This window comes from Antedon mediterranea, chromosome 6, assembly GCF_964355755.1.
Source record: "Antedon mediterranea chromosome 6, ecAntMedi1.1, whole genome shotgun sequence".
Lineage (NCBI taxonomy): Eukaryota > Metazoa > Echinodermata > Crinoidea > Comatulida > Antedonidae > Antedon > Antedon mediterranea.
In genome coordinates this window covers 11,461,913-11,476,966 of record NC_092675.1, presented here as the reverse complement: position 1 = coordinate 11,476,966, position 15,054 = coordinate 11,461,913, and the positions used below count along the sequence as shown (strand labels likewise).

Genomic DNA, 15,054 nt, shown 5'->3' with positions numbered 1-15,054 from the left:
TGTCTGCAGATTGAATATATTTATATATAAACCCAAAGACAAAATACTGAAAAAATGACAATGCTGTGGATATCAGTGGCTGGATCTCAATGGAGATACAAAAAAAAGCTAAATCAAAACAAATATTACAGTATATGAGTTAAATGAAGTTTTTGGTTAGACAATTAATTGATTGTCTTATCCAAAAAATGCGGCCAGTTTGGTTATTCTTAAAGTTTTCAGTAGAGTCAACCAATGAACAAGTTTTGCCGCAAACGCCTGCTTGTTTGTTTGTTTCATTTATTTATTTTCCACACATTGAACAAAAGGAACAGATATATAAACTATAAGAAAAGAAAAAAGAAGACAATGTGTGAAAGGATATCAAAATAAGTAAAAATTACTTTAAGCATTGACCACCTGAACAGTTGTCGACATGACAAGAAAACTAATAAATATAAAATATTGACGACAAAAAAAATATAATAAGGAAAAAAATATATAAAAAACATTGAATATTATCAAGTAATTATGCCAAAAAAGTTAAAACTAACTAATACATGGTTAGGCCTATTTACTGTAAAATCAACAAAACAGATTTCAAAAAAGATAAATTAGGAAATGTACAGTAGTTGTTAATTAGTGATTGCTTATAAGTGATTTTAAAACTGGCTACGGCTCTTAGATTTTAGCTGAATTGGTGGTTGTTCCCATAATTTGGGGCCAAGGTATACAGTAGTATAGAGTTACTGGTAATTAGTGAGGGACGAAATTTTGGGTGAAAATTAGATGATGAAAAACGCGTTGGATAATTGTGATAGGTGGATGTTTTGCTAAAGAGGGAAGTGATATGGGTTGGAAGAGAGTTTTATGATAATCGAAACATAAAAATAGCAGTTTGTAGCTTATTGATGTCGAATATATTTAGGACCTTCAGGTTATAAAATAAGGGCTTAGAATGAGAGTTGAAATCAGCCCCTGAACAGATTCGAATGACTCTTTTTTGTAATTTAAATAAACCATCAATATAAGTGGTTTCGAAGCTTGTCCAGGGGCATAAGTTTCCGAACTTATTTAGTGAACCGGACCAGGCAATATTACAATAAGAAATGAAGGGAAGTACTAATGCATTGTATAAAATAAAGAGTATATTAATGGGAAGATAACGTTTCAATTTGTTGATTACACCTATATTCCCTGACACAACATTAGTAATATTATTAATGTGTAATTTCCACGACAATTTTGAGTCAATGGTAACGCCTCAAAATTTAGTTTCTTGAACTCGTGTGATTTCAGTGTTGATTCTGAAAATCTAAATCTGAAGAACAGATACGTCTGATACGTAATGCTTGACTGTACGGTATGTTTTTGGTACAGTGTCAGGAATGACAACTGCTAGGTAGCAGGTACATATTTTTATCCGTGGGTTTACGTAATAGGTCAGTTTTGAGTGTACCATTTTCTATGGTCACTATAGTGTCGAAAAAGTCAACTAGTGGATTTAGTAGCTGTAATTAATATTCAGAAGAAATTAATTCACATTATCTTCACCATGGGTTCAGATCATGAAGATGTCTTCAATGTATCTAAACCAAACAAGTGGTTTATTAGGTTGGAAGGACAGAAAATTGGCCTCATAAAAAGATGCCGCCATTTTTGTGCCCATCGCTGTGCCATGAATTTGGAGGTAATGGTAATTGCCAAAAATAAAATTGTTCTTATAAATGGCTTTAGTAGGCGTTTTGGTCGGAATTTTTAATTTAAAATGCTTGTGTCGGCTCCTTCTTCGTGAGGGATATTTATATACAATGATGAAACATCTAATGTAGCCAGAACAGAATTATTAGGTAAACTGGATTAACCTGTGCCAATGAGGTCCAATCTTACGATCGATGGAGTGTTTTTTTACCATCACAGAAACAGATTTTGCCACCTTATCCAAAATTTCCGTGGTGGGATCTGTTGTAAGTTTACGATAATAAAGAGGATAGTCTAGCTGTCTTAAGGACTCCTCTTCGTAAAATTTGATGTCCATAGCAGTGGCAGAACCACATATATATACCACCACATATATAAAGGCAAATTACTGAAAATATGACAATGCTGTGGGTATCAGTGGCTAGATCTCAATGGAGACACACAAAAAAAACCGAAAAGCTAAATCAAAACGATAAAGTAAAAGAGCCAGAAAAGTTAGCAGAGCTTTCGGGCAACACTAGCCCTTCATCAGTGCAAATGATATATATATATATATATATAATTTTCTGGCTGTTTTACTTCTCGTTTTGATTTAGCTTTTCGCTTTAAATTTGTATCTCCATTGAGATCCAGCCACTGATACCCACAGCATTGTCATTTTTTTAGTAATTGGCCTTTGGATTTATATATATTTTCTACTGTTTGTATCAATTTTGATCTGATTTTGCTGTAATCCTGGAGGGTACTTTGGATAACTTTACCAAATTACGTCGCCTGTCCGAGAAACGTGTCAGGTATCGTCACCATTTATATTTCTTTTATTCCTATCCACCCAGGCAGCACTTGCCAGCTTTATACTATGACGTTATCCAAATTCCTTCACTTGCATTGATGAAGGGCTAGTGTTGCCCGAAAGCTCTGCTAACTTTTCTGGCTGTTTTACTTCTCGTTTTGATTTAGCTTTTCGCATTTAATTTGTATCTCCATTGAGATTCAGCTACTGATACCCACAGCATTGTCATTTTTTCAGTAATTTGCCTTTGGATTTATATATCTATATATATATATATAAAATAACAGCAGAAAACTTGGTTACTTCATTGTTTTAATTACTACAAATTTGTTTCGTACGACCAGCATGTAGCTGGCCGCACTCTTCAGGTGAAATATAAAACATAAGTGACACAGTTGTCTCATAGTGCTTAATAGAAGTGAGTCATCAGGAAGTCGTTAGCTCTGCTAACTTTTCTGGCTGTTTACTTTATCGTTTTGATTTAGCTTTTCGCTTTTTATTTTTGTATCTCCATTGAGATCCAGCCACTGATACCCACAGCATTGTCATTTTTTTCAGTAATTTGCCTTTGGATTTATATATATATATATATATATATATATATATATATATATAAAATAACAGCAGAAAACTTGGTTACTTCATTGTTTTAATCACTACAAATTTGTTTCGTACGACCAGCATGTAGCTGGCCGCACTCTTCAGGTGAAATATAAAACATAAGTGACACAGTTGTCTCATAGTGCTTAATAGAAGTGAGTCATCAGGAAGTCGTATACAATAGCCTATTGTTTTAGATTTAGATAAACTATTTGGATCTGCAATTTAGTAAGAATTTTTTCCTAAGACTAACTCGTTTTTACGGTTCAGTGAGCATAGCTCTGGTTGACATATAATAATATACTTTTCATATATACCATAGAGATATTATAGTTCACTATAATATCTCTATGTATATACATAAATTACATCTTTTGTTAATATTTGAGTAAGGTTTGCATTTCTTTATAATTTTCCATTTAATTGAGTAATTTGTTTTAGAGTCTTTAAGTGTCCATATATTTACTGAGTTCCGTTGCGTTTCTTAGTTTTTCGTTCCGGAATGAAGACGTATGGTTTCTGTATCTGGTTTTAAACTGGTTTTCAGTTAGTCCGACATTTGTTTCTTCTTTTGATGAATCTTCTCTCTTTACTGTAAACTACACCTTTTGTTAGGCAGTTATCTGGGAGCGGGCATTCATTGGGATTGCGGCAGTTACATCCGCTTGTTTTGCGTTGGTTTCAGTAGACTTTTCTTTGGCTATCACATTATTTTGTTGTGTGCGTTAATTACTTTGTCTACGCTGGGCATGCAACTGTAGCTTAGTTTCAAAGGTATTTCTGTTAAATATTTTTCTGAGCTTGTTGCCGGCAGGAAAACAATCTTCTACTATAGCTAAAAACTTGTGGCCGATGTTGGTTGCTACGTTTTTGCTGAATGGTGGGTTAAACCAAATTATGTTTCTGGTATGCGATTTTTTGGGCTTCTGCTGTTCAGCATTGAACTCAAGTTGATGATTGTATCCGCTTTCTTTGAGGGCTTCCTGGTATAGGGGTGCAGATGCATGAAATGTATCTTTGCCTTATGAGATGTCAGAAAGGCGTCTATTTATAGCAAGTGGGATGTTGCGGATAATAGATGGAGGATGGTTGCTGTCATGGTGCACGTAGGTTGGTTTGTTATTAGGCTTAGTGAAAGGTCGGAAGATCCCTGTCCTTAGGTCGAACGTTACATCCAAATAATTGACTATTTTCTTGTTAGCATCAATTGTTAGCTTGAGGTTGTTCTCCTGGAAAACCTTACAAATATCTTTCTTGATTAGCTCAATCATTTTGGCTGATTCGCGAAACGCAGCTAGGCCATCGTCGCGGTATAGACCAATTTGGTTGCCATATTTGTTAGACAGTTGCGACAAAAGATATGTACCTACGATTTCACAGGTTTCAGCACCGTCAAACCTTCCCATTGTGACGTCAAACACAGGTTGGTTTTCAGTTCCTTTTTTGCACCATGTAGCGTTATCATGGAAAAGGAGTGACTTTTTCGCTTGGATAATAATATTTGTTTCTTCATCAGAGATTGCTTCAAACTCGGAGGCGAATTCAAGGGCTTTTTAAGTAGGTCAATGGTTATTGACGGGTAGAAATCAACTATGTCGAAGCAAATAAACGAGTGCTTCTCCTTGTTTTGAATGTTCTTATACCATTCGATAACAGAATGTGCATATATATGCACTGCTGAAGGGCTAGTGTTGCCCGAAAGCTCTGCTAACTTTTCTGGCTGTTTTACTTTATCGTTTTGATTTAGCTTTTCGCTCCATTGAAATCCAGCCGCTGATACCCACATCCTTTTTTCAGTAATTTGCCTTTGGATATATATATGCATATCAGGCAACTTTTTCTCATTCTCACAGATTTCCTCATCTTTATCGTTTCAAAATTAATTAAATAATTTTCAGTGTATCACCGGGCAGTTTAGAATTGATTTCTATGCATGTTGTGTTTATTTAGATAGTTTTAATAATAATAATTTAATAACTTTTATTATTAAAAGATTGTTATTTATATTCTATACACTTTCACTAGAAAATATAGGTGCAATACCAATTGCATAAAATATAAATTATTCTGATTATTAAGTAAACAACAGTATGGTAAATAAATGATAATAATAATAATAGGAACCTCTCGCTCTGTTTATATAATTTGAATATAAATTTTGCTGGAATAGAACATACATGTGAGAGGTAGCAGAGCCAGATAGAATTGAACCAGATCATAAGAAATTGATATTTGCCGTTCTGTCTATTGTCAGTGTTTATTTGAGGCCTGGCATCACAAAAGCGCCGCAGAATCGCAACCCGAACTTGAGATATTTAGCCTTGAAGTTCAGAATTTGAAAAAACCCCTAACCTATCCATTTTAAAATTTCAATAAAAAACCATACTATAAACATTTATCTTTAACTTATCAAACTCTTGTTCATAAAAAAATATCACAAGTATGTGTATTTTGCAATTATTGAAGTCGTTTCCATTGAAAATCATTAGGAAATTGTATTTTTGTTCACTCAAAAATCAACTTTCTTTACGGCGCTTTTGTAAGCAAACCGTTTGGTACCTATCTCTTTGAAAATATATCAGCTACCATAATTTTTATCTAGCCAATGGAAATTGGTTTTATTAAGGTGTTAGGCTATAGAGATAAATTACGCTCTCTGATTGGCTGACGCTTTTGTTTACGATGAAACAGCATGGCTTCCACCATAGTTTCTCGAATGAACGTTTCAACATTTTGTAAATATTTAGGAAGTTAATCGTTATTTCTATCCATATATTTTTTAAAAATAACAAAAAATATAACATTATGTATCACACAGTGATATATTTTCGACTAGTTTGCCGTTATTGAGAAGAAAATAGCGAGTTTTGACAGAGAGTCTTGCCGCGTTGATTGGCGGGCTTGGCCAGGCCAGGGAGTTGTTATTACCGTACTGACGCGGGTATAAGCCCACCCCCCTTGAACATAAAATCACGTCAAGTTTTGGGGGTGGGCTTATACCCGAGGATCCAAAAATGCAGATCGTCAAAAACAGCACATGTACACTGTGTGTGAGCGCCCTCACGTGTACGACGTTGCCTCTAAAATACACGAGGTGTAGAGTGTCGGAAAATTAAGCTTATAGTTCGTGTAATTTATCGTAGAATATCTTATTTTAAACATCAATTGAACAAGAATTTATCAAGCAGAAAAGCAAGTATACAATGTTCGTTAAATAGAAATGTACCAAAGAAATTTAATAAGCTTGTTTATGGCAGCCGATACCAAATAGTGGTTTTCCGTTTTGGCGACTTGTAGCGTCGTGTGTGAAGCGATCTTCGACCGCGATGGAGTGTATACAAAACAGGACCGCTAGGCCTCATATGGCCTACCGTATATTAGCCTAGCTTGGTTATGATCAAAGGTAGGTGTATTCGGTGTATGGACGTCGCCAAATACAAAATAATGTATTACTACACACACTGTAGATCTTCGAATTAATGGGTGGGCTTATACCCGAGTGCCTCATTTTTCATGAAAATTAGTCAAAAGTCGGGGGTGGGCTTATACCCGAGTATGGGCTTATACCCGCGTCAGTACGGTAATAACAACTCCCTGGCCAGGCTAAGCTAATCAGCGTCACTACTTCATTGTTGATTTTCTCAAAATGAAGATTTCCTGAGCTAGAAAGTTACTTGTATGTTTTCATCAACAACGGCTCATTTTAAAGCTTATTCAATATAGATTACGAATATATAAAAATCTAAAAAATTATTATTTCCCACACTACGCCGATTTTGTGAAGCCATGCCTCATTTTGTGTGCATATTTCTATTGCCATTCATATTGTCAGTGTTTTTTTTTTTTTTTAATATTTCTGGAGAAAACAAGGTGGGTTTTTATTTGTCTCTTTTTAGATTTAATAATTGTTCTTAGCATAGAGGATCATGAATGAAGTCTGAAATGCTTACATCTACTTGTTCTGGTTTTGTTTTGAAATGAAATGGTGGGTGAAAAAGCTGTAAACGCACTTTCTTCTCTGTGTTGAGTGTTTTGTTTGAACCAAGCACCTGTAAGCAAAAACATAAATAATTCAACTTAAGGGTCATTCCATCTCAGTTCACCCAAAAAAAATGGAATTTTAAACCCTACCTCTTCCAATTTTGATGAAATTTGGTATATGGGTGATTCATAGCAATTAAAGCCAAAATTTCAAATTTTAACTTTATCGGACCAACGGTTTTTGAGATATCGCAATTTAAATTTTCGTTTTTTACGCAAAAAAAGGCGCGGCCGCCACGTTTCAAAGAGCTGTATCTCGGGAACTATAGGTTCGATTTTAAAAACAAAGGTATTTTTGTAAAGGGGAGACCATAAGGAACCTAAATATACTAATTGTGTGTGTTTTATGTTAATTTTAAGTTGAATAAAACTTTGACATATATTTTGACCTTGAAATTGACCCCGTGGAACACGCCCGATTTGTTGGTGACTATCACGAAAAATGTAGCCCTACGTGTCAACTACAACATATAAAAAAATTGGAGGGGTTTTTTTGTTTGTTTCCATGAAATTACAATTTGAAGTTGACATACCTCTTCCTTTTAGTGTATTTTTGGTGTTGTTATACTTTATACACAGTGTGAACACTAACTGTTAAGGTGTCTTATTGTTACGCTTTCTCATCAGGCCCACTTAAACAGTAGATATATTTTGATATGAGAAATACTGGGTAACTCACATACTTTTCAAATCAATTTTGACACATAGTTTAGTGTCCTTACTATGTTATTATGCACATTAACATATGCATAATAAGTGATTGCAGAGAACATACAACAGTTAACTGTATAGGCCTTTTTAAAGGTTGTCATCCCCTATTTAAAAACAAAACTACCAACCATGAAAAAAGTTCATTATTTCACAGATGGATGTGGCAGCCAATGCAAAAACAAATATAACTTTATTAACCTTTGCCACCACCAGGAAGATTTTGGTTTAGACGCCGAGTGGAATTTTTTCGCTACATCACATGGCAAGAGTGCATGTGATGGCATAGGTGGAACAGTTAAGAGGCTTGTCACTAAGAGAAGCTTACAGCGTTTGACTGAATGTCATATTCTCACATCTCTCAGTATGTTCGACTACTGTGTAATTTTTAATTTTTATTTTATGTCTTTAGGCAATGTGGCCAAGGATTACCAATAGTGAACTAATCAGTGTCCTATCAGATAGGTGGTAATCCCCCTGATACAGGGGCTATTGTGTGAACCAGTTCACTGGGGTAACCCCTACTCTTTTTCGAATAATGAACTGGGTTCTTTAAAGTACACACAGGTTATAACTGTGTACACTGGACCTACGGTTTATAGTCCTTATCCGAGAAGACTTGTTCCACCACCAGAACTAGGAGCGAGTCGGCCTCGAACCCTTGCCGATGTTGTTCTTGGCTCTTTAGGTACGGTAAACGGCACCCCTGCCTTAACCGCTCGGCCATATGACTCGCTCATATGGACATTCCAGGCATCAACTTTTTTCATGTGGGAATAGATGAGGTATCTACTGTGGAAAAAGAAATAAAGCCAAGATTCAACCTCACCCAGACCATCAAGGGTACATTACAATATCATCGCTTTGCTCCTGTTTCTCTGGCACAGATGCAGGTCTACAAACTTAGTACCCAGATAAACCCTCCGGATGTGGTTGTGATTCAAGAATCTTTCAGTGATGAAAATTAAATTGTTGCTGATACACAACCCACCATTATTAGACTTCAGAATTTTGTGTGCTGTAGTTATGATGGTGTCCCATGGATTGGTTTGGTTGTGGATGTCTCAGAAGAGTTTGGGGATTATCAAATTAAATTTATGCATCCTCATGGGCCAGCGAAAACCTTTTATTGGCTGTCCAAAGAAGACTGTTGTTGGATTCCTGAATCAAATGTACATTGTATTATAGCCTCTCCGTTTATAAAATCCTCTTCGACTAGGAATTACAGTATTTCCCAAAATGATCGCCACAACATTTCTAAATACTGTTTGAATTGGCCAGATGACAAGGAGTAAAGGCCAGACATAGACAATTGTAACATTATAATGATATTTAGTTTGTAAATAAAATTATTTTTGGAATACATCAAATTGACATTGAAGTAATGCATGGACAGACACCAAAAATACACTAAAAGGAAGAGGTATGTCAACTTCAAATTGTAATTTCATGGAAACAAAGAAAAAAACCCCTCCAATTTTTTTATATGTTGTAGTTGACACGTAGGGCTACATTTTTCGTGATGGTCATCAACAAATCGGGCGTGTTCCACGGGGTCAATTTCAAGGTCAAAATATATGTCAAAGTTTTATTCAACTTAAAATTAACATAAAACACACACAATTAGTATATTTAGATTCCTTATTGTCTCCCCTTTACAAAAATACCTTTGTTTTTAAAATCGAACCTATAGTTCCCGAGATACAGCTCTTTGAAACGTGGCGGACGCGCCCTTTTTTGCGTAAAAACCGAAAATTTAAATTGCTATATCTCGAAAACCGTTGGTACGATAAAGTTAAAATTTGAAATTTTCGCTTTAATTGCTATGAATCACCCATATACCAAATTTCATCAAAATTGGAAGAGGTAGGGTTTAACTCATTGGGTGATCTGAGATGGAATGACCCTTAACTGGCAGTAAGAAAAAATTGAATTTGTGACAAGATTGTTGACATACAGTACTTTATACATTGCATTGTAAATGGCTGCAATAAGTAAGTCTAAATTACTATTACTTTTAAATTACTGTTACTAACAATTTTCAAACCCCATTACCTTAAAAAATGCCCAAGCAACACGATGCCATCCCCCTTCCCTTGCAACTGTGCGTGATTTACCATTCACAGATTTCATGCTTACAAAGTCTAAAATCTAAAAATAAAATTATAAGGCACTGTATGCTGTATAGTTTAGAAATAATGGTAACAATTAAATATTGTTTCATCTTTACATCTGATGTATACATAATTTATTTATAACACCTAAATAAATTCCCGTCATTTGATTGGACGAATGTGGGTCACATGGCGTGCATAGTACACACTATTAAACAATCGTTTAATAGTATTTTTTTTGGCGTTGGGAAAATATTTTGTTTTATACTATTGTTTTTTAAATACAACAGCGCCACCTATTTTTTACTTTCACTGCGATTTGAATGTTATGACTGGTTTTTCGTGATGGAAGCACATTTCTGGAAAAATATATGTACTAATTTAGATCAAAAAGATCATTTTGTAGGATTTTGATTAATGGGAACATCTCTACAAGAGGTGGAATCGCTGGAAAAAACATAATTAGCCTAGATGAGTTCCAGTTGTCAGTTTTGCCTTTCAGCCTAGGCCTGTTACTATTAGGCCTAGCCTAGGCGTTTTAGCCTTTCTATGCATAGGATTGTTTGATCATTTGTTGATATAATTAACATTAAAGTAGGTGTGTTTATAAAATCCATATAAATATAACATTTAATATAATATTATTAAAAACCAAATGTTACTGTTTTAATCATTGTGAATCAACTGTAGGCCTTTGGCTAAGGCTACTTTTTATTTGATTTAAATGACAGGAATCTATTTAGATGTTATATAAAACAAATAATGAATGTTTTATATTTGTGTAATGGTACAAATAATGGCATTTGGTGAATGATGAAAGGTTAACTATCAACTCGGCTTTGCCTCATTGATATATAACCCTTCATCATTCACCTCATGCCATTATTTATATCATTACACTCATAAACATTCATTATTTGTATATTATGACATATTTGTGTACACTTGTACTCACTTCAAAAAACACAATTACTTTGGGATATCCCTCCTTACAACAGGTTAGGTATTGGTAACTTTCATTCAGCAGTAGTAGTTCTTCCCAACTTGGAATCATAGATCTAAATACAAATGAATTATTAGATGTAGTAAAAATAGAATGAGGTCTATAGCAGTGTGGATAAAAGTAGTCTACATGATATCTTCTTCATTTAAATCTATTGCTTTCAGCATTCTCACTGAGCTGAGCCGAGCTGAAATTCTCTTTTCTGTTTATACACATGAACTAATGTTATTGCTGTCCCATAAAATTATTGGTTTCCTAACTCAAGATGTGTCACCGTTTTTCTACAGTTAACGTTCACAAAACCGGACCTTACTTATACACATCTTGAGTTAGGAAATCAATAATTTTACAGGACAGCAATAACAAATAATGAAACAAACTTTCAAATGACACAAAAACAAACTATAAATCTATGACACTTTCAACTTTTACAAATATTACTGTATCTATAGTATCTTTTACCTTAAATTCCTTCCATGTTTTTTATATATACTGTATGTTTTGTAGATAGTTACCTTTTTGTAAATGTGTGTGTACTAACGTAAATTACTTTGTCAGTTGTCTAATTATTTTTATTATACTGTTAATGTTTCTCTACTGAACCACTTTGGAAATCAATGCTTTAGCACTGAAAGTGTCATTCAGTATAAAGACAGAATAAATAAATAAATAAAATGTTAAGATATGTTTAACATTTGACTTTATAACCAATACATTTTTTATCCTAACAAGGAAGAAAACAATCCAATGGTGTGATAGGTATGAATATTATTGAATCAATTCAGCAATAGAGGGTGCAAGCCACAGAACATCATGTGACTTTACCAAGGCCGTTGTCAGCAATAACATCGCTGACAACGCATGAAACACTGGATGAGTTTTTTCACTTTTTGTTCATGTAACAAGAAAAATATCATTTAAAATGTATGAATATTAGAAAGGAATTACTTGACTGATTCCCATTCAACTCTATACTTACTTCCTTTTCTTATATTCAAATGGTTGAGTTAGCATAGGTAGGATAAAATCCACTTTATCATTTCTATTCTCATAGTATGAGGTTACTGCTCGGTCACTGAAATTAGAAGAAATCAAGAATATCTTTGGGAATATTTGTTACACATTTAGAAATTAAGGTACTCATTATCTTCCTCGAACTGGGGAAATTCAGATTAGGCTCTCCACGGCAGTAAGTAGTGCAGCAACAACCCAAATAAGCACACCAGAAGACCTGGGGCAGATATAGACATTTTCAAAAGGAAGGGGGGGGGGGGTGTCCCACAAGAAAAGGGCACTTCCATGACTGAGTATTTAAGCCAATGGTAGGGGGCTGTGGCAAATGGCAATTCATGTAAATGGCACGTCTAATTCACCTGAAATGACACCTATTGAGTGCGCTAGCGAACACCAAATCGATCATAGCCTATTTTTTCTGCCGGCGGTAAACATGAGCAACTAACAATAGATAACATTTTTGTGTTCAATAATGGTAAGTCAGGGGTATACTTACTCATATTTTATTTTTTTTAATTTTGGCAATTCGGAGAAGCCAGATAGTCACATAGCCTTCAAGGCTAGTGGCTAATTAAGCAGCCTCCCCCTTAAACTACGGTATCTTAAATGAACACAGTAAAAGAAAAATAAATAAAATTTCACTAAATGTGCTTAAAATAATTTGAAAGGTTGATTTTAAATGATAACCACTATAATGAGGCCCAAAAAATGTTTGTTTGGAAAATTTTTAAGGAAAAAAGTTTTGTTGTTGTTAAATAGAGCTGCTGGGTCCCCGGAAATTGCATTTGTACATGAAGCAAAATATTTAGTCTACAGAATCAACCCACCATGATTAAAATGGAGCTGCTAAGGTTCCCGAAAATTGGACTTATTATACCTTAAAATGTGAAACAAAATATAAGTCTGCAGAAGCATCCAGCGGCAGGTCTTTATAAATTGGACTTTGACAGTGTCAGGCCAAGAGGCCAGATCCGTCCTTGGAGATGATACCCTACTATTTTTGTACCAAGTTCTTTAACTTGTGCTGTATGTATACCTGCTGGTTTGGACTTTTACGAAGAAGTAGGTATACATAATGAAGTGCAATGTAAGGGCAGACCTGGATATGGCTTCAAATGGTAGACTTGCAGCAGTATTCTACTACTTTAGTTTATATAGCTTGCAATTAAATGTAGGGAACTACTATTATAGCCTGCTTGTTTTTTTTAAAATTTATTATCACTACAAAATTAATAATTTGAATATTGAAAAGATTTAAATAAAAATCAATTAATTGTATAATTTGAATATTACTTGAATAATAACATGTGAACAATGTGATTACCGTATATTTCGGTGTATAAGTCGCACTTTTGACACGCAAATTTGACCTCTAAATTAAGGGTGCGTCTTATACACCGAACATAAATGCCTCACCACACAGATTGTACATAGGCCTAGGCTATCGTCACCTCGTTTTCTAAGCCTGAGTAGGCTAGGCCTAGCTACAGTAACTAACTAACGTAACGGCAACTTGCTTCTGCCTAGGCCTAGTTTTCAAGTCATTTTAGCATGATGTTATACTAAATATGATGAAAAGATTTGTTCATTATGGCGCTCCGATAAAATATCATTTGTAAACGTTTACGTCCTACGATTGGAATAGTATTTATTTATACAGTAGTTATACGCACGATCGCCGTACCCCAAGCGCAAGCCCTTCTTTTAGTGGCACATGGTGTACGGTATTCGACTAGTATATTCTCCAGGTGATTATAGCATGGACCTAGTGTACACACTTCTCGGATACATAGATACTAATCGAATACGATTGTCCGTGAAAACGTGCGCCCTCTCGAAATGATCGAGCGAGGCTAGCCCACACACGTGCGTGTTACACACACGGTCATGCACTCGATGTTGCGGCGAAACTCATGAATAACAAGTTAGAAAGAACTTGTTGAGGCTGGGCGCGGCCGAGCCTAGGTAAGAAAAAACCTAAATAAAGGACGCCGTTGTAGATATAACAAAATATATTATTACAATAATATTGATTACAATTTAAAAAAACATTGTTTTGATGAAATATAAGGTGCGTCTTATACATCGACGATATAAAAAATACCGATATTTTACTCTCAGTTGGGGGTGCGTCTTATACACAGGTGCGACTTATACACCGAAATATACGGTATGCTTACTTACAATTTTGACTTCTTTACATAAGATCCAGTATCAATGTCAACCATGTGGACTCTTACAAGAGGGTGTGCAATGTAAAGATCTGTCTTTAAACGATCACTACGATGTACATAGATGCCCATCATTTGTCCATTATCATCATACTCAATGTGCTTACTGTCTATCTCATCTGCCGCCTCTTCTGAAAAGATATATATAGTCAAATGAAATTTTTAACATGAACAAGAACTAAAAAATGTAACAGAAATGAATTTGCATATTTAATGATTTTCATTTATGCATAGCCTTGTGGATTTCATTAATTGCGTTATTATTCATAAGACAGTAAATGAATATTCATGATGATAGTACAGCAGAAACAGGAGACACGCTTCATTGATTTTCGCAGGCTAGAACAATACAATACATAACAAGATGGCGTTATAGCTGAGAATAGAATTTTTTTTAAATAGTGCACTGTTTGTTTTTTATTAAATCATTAAATTTATACACATCAATAAAATAATTACATCAAGACGTTTGCAAAAAATTACACAAATCTCTTACGGAAATAGTCATTACTTTTATTTTCTTTATTTTGTTTTTGTGTTTATTTTGTTACGCTACTTGACTGGCAGTATTTTGTTTCCACTTTGTAAGCCTACACGATTGTTTGGCAGGTTGCAGGAACACACATGATAATTACTTACAAGAGGGAATGCGTTATGTCAATGGTTTCGGCTCTCATATACCCTGAGGTCATTTGTTATTGTTTTATTAAATTTTCTATTGTTTTTCTTGTTTCGATAATTGTTTAGGATTTAGTACACTATTGCTAATGTAAACAATTTCAGAAAGATGTGAAATCAACACATTTTGGTCAATCACAACCAATAGGTCGAGCAACACCAAAAAGGTAATGCATACATACACTTTTTACG

General features: G+C 34.6%; 1 protein-coding gene across 6 annotated transcripts in view; it reads right to left on the bottom strand.

Annotated features, from left to right (window-relative positions):
• Positions 1 to 15,054, bottom strand: part of LOC140052631 (jouberin-like) — a 159,661-nt gene that overhangs the window by 87,675 nt on the left and 56,932 nt on the right. For 5 of the 6 annotated variants that reach the window (XM_072098291.1, XM_072098294.1, XM_072098297.1 and 2 more), the window contains exons 6-10: positions 14,138 to 14,315; positions 11,919 to 12,014; positions 10,892 to 10,994; positions 9,878 to 9,973; positions 7,024 to 7,122 (exon numbers count right to left, since the gene is read on the bottom strand). In XM_072098291.1, coding sequence (XP_071954392.1) covers positions 7,024 to 7,122; positions 9,878 to 9,973; positions 10,892 to 10,994; positions 11,919 to 12,014; positions 14,138 to 14,315 — 572 coding nt within the window. The remainder of the gene's footprint in view (positions 1 to 7,023; positions 7,123 to 9,877; positions 9,974 to 10,891; positions 10,995 to 11,918; positions 12,015 to 14,137; positions 14,316 to 15,054) is intronic. The other variant, XM_072098293.1, reaches the window with a different exon arrangement.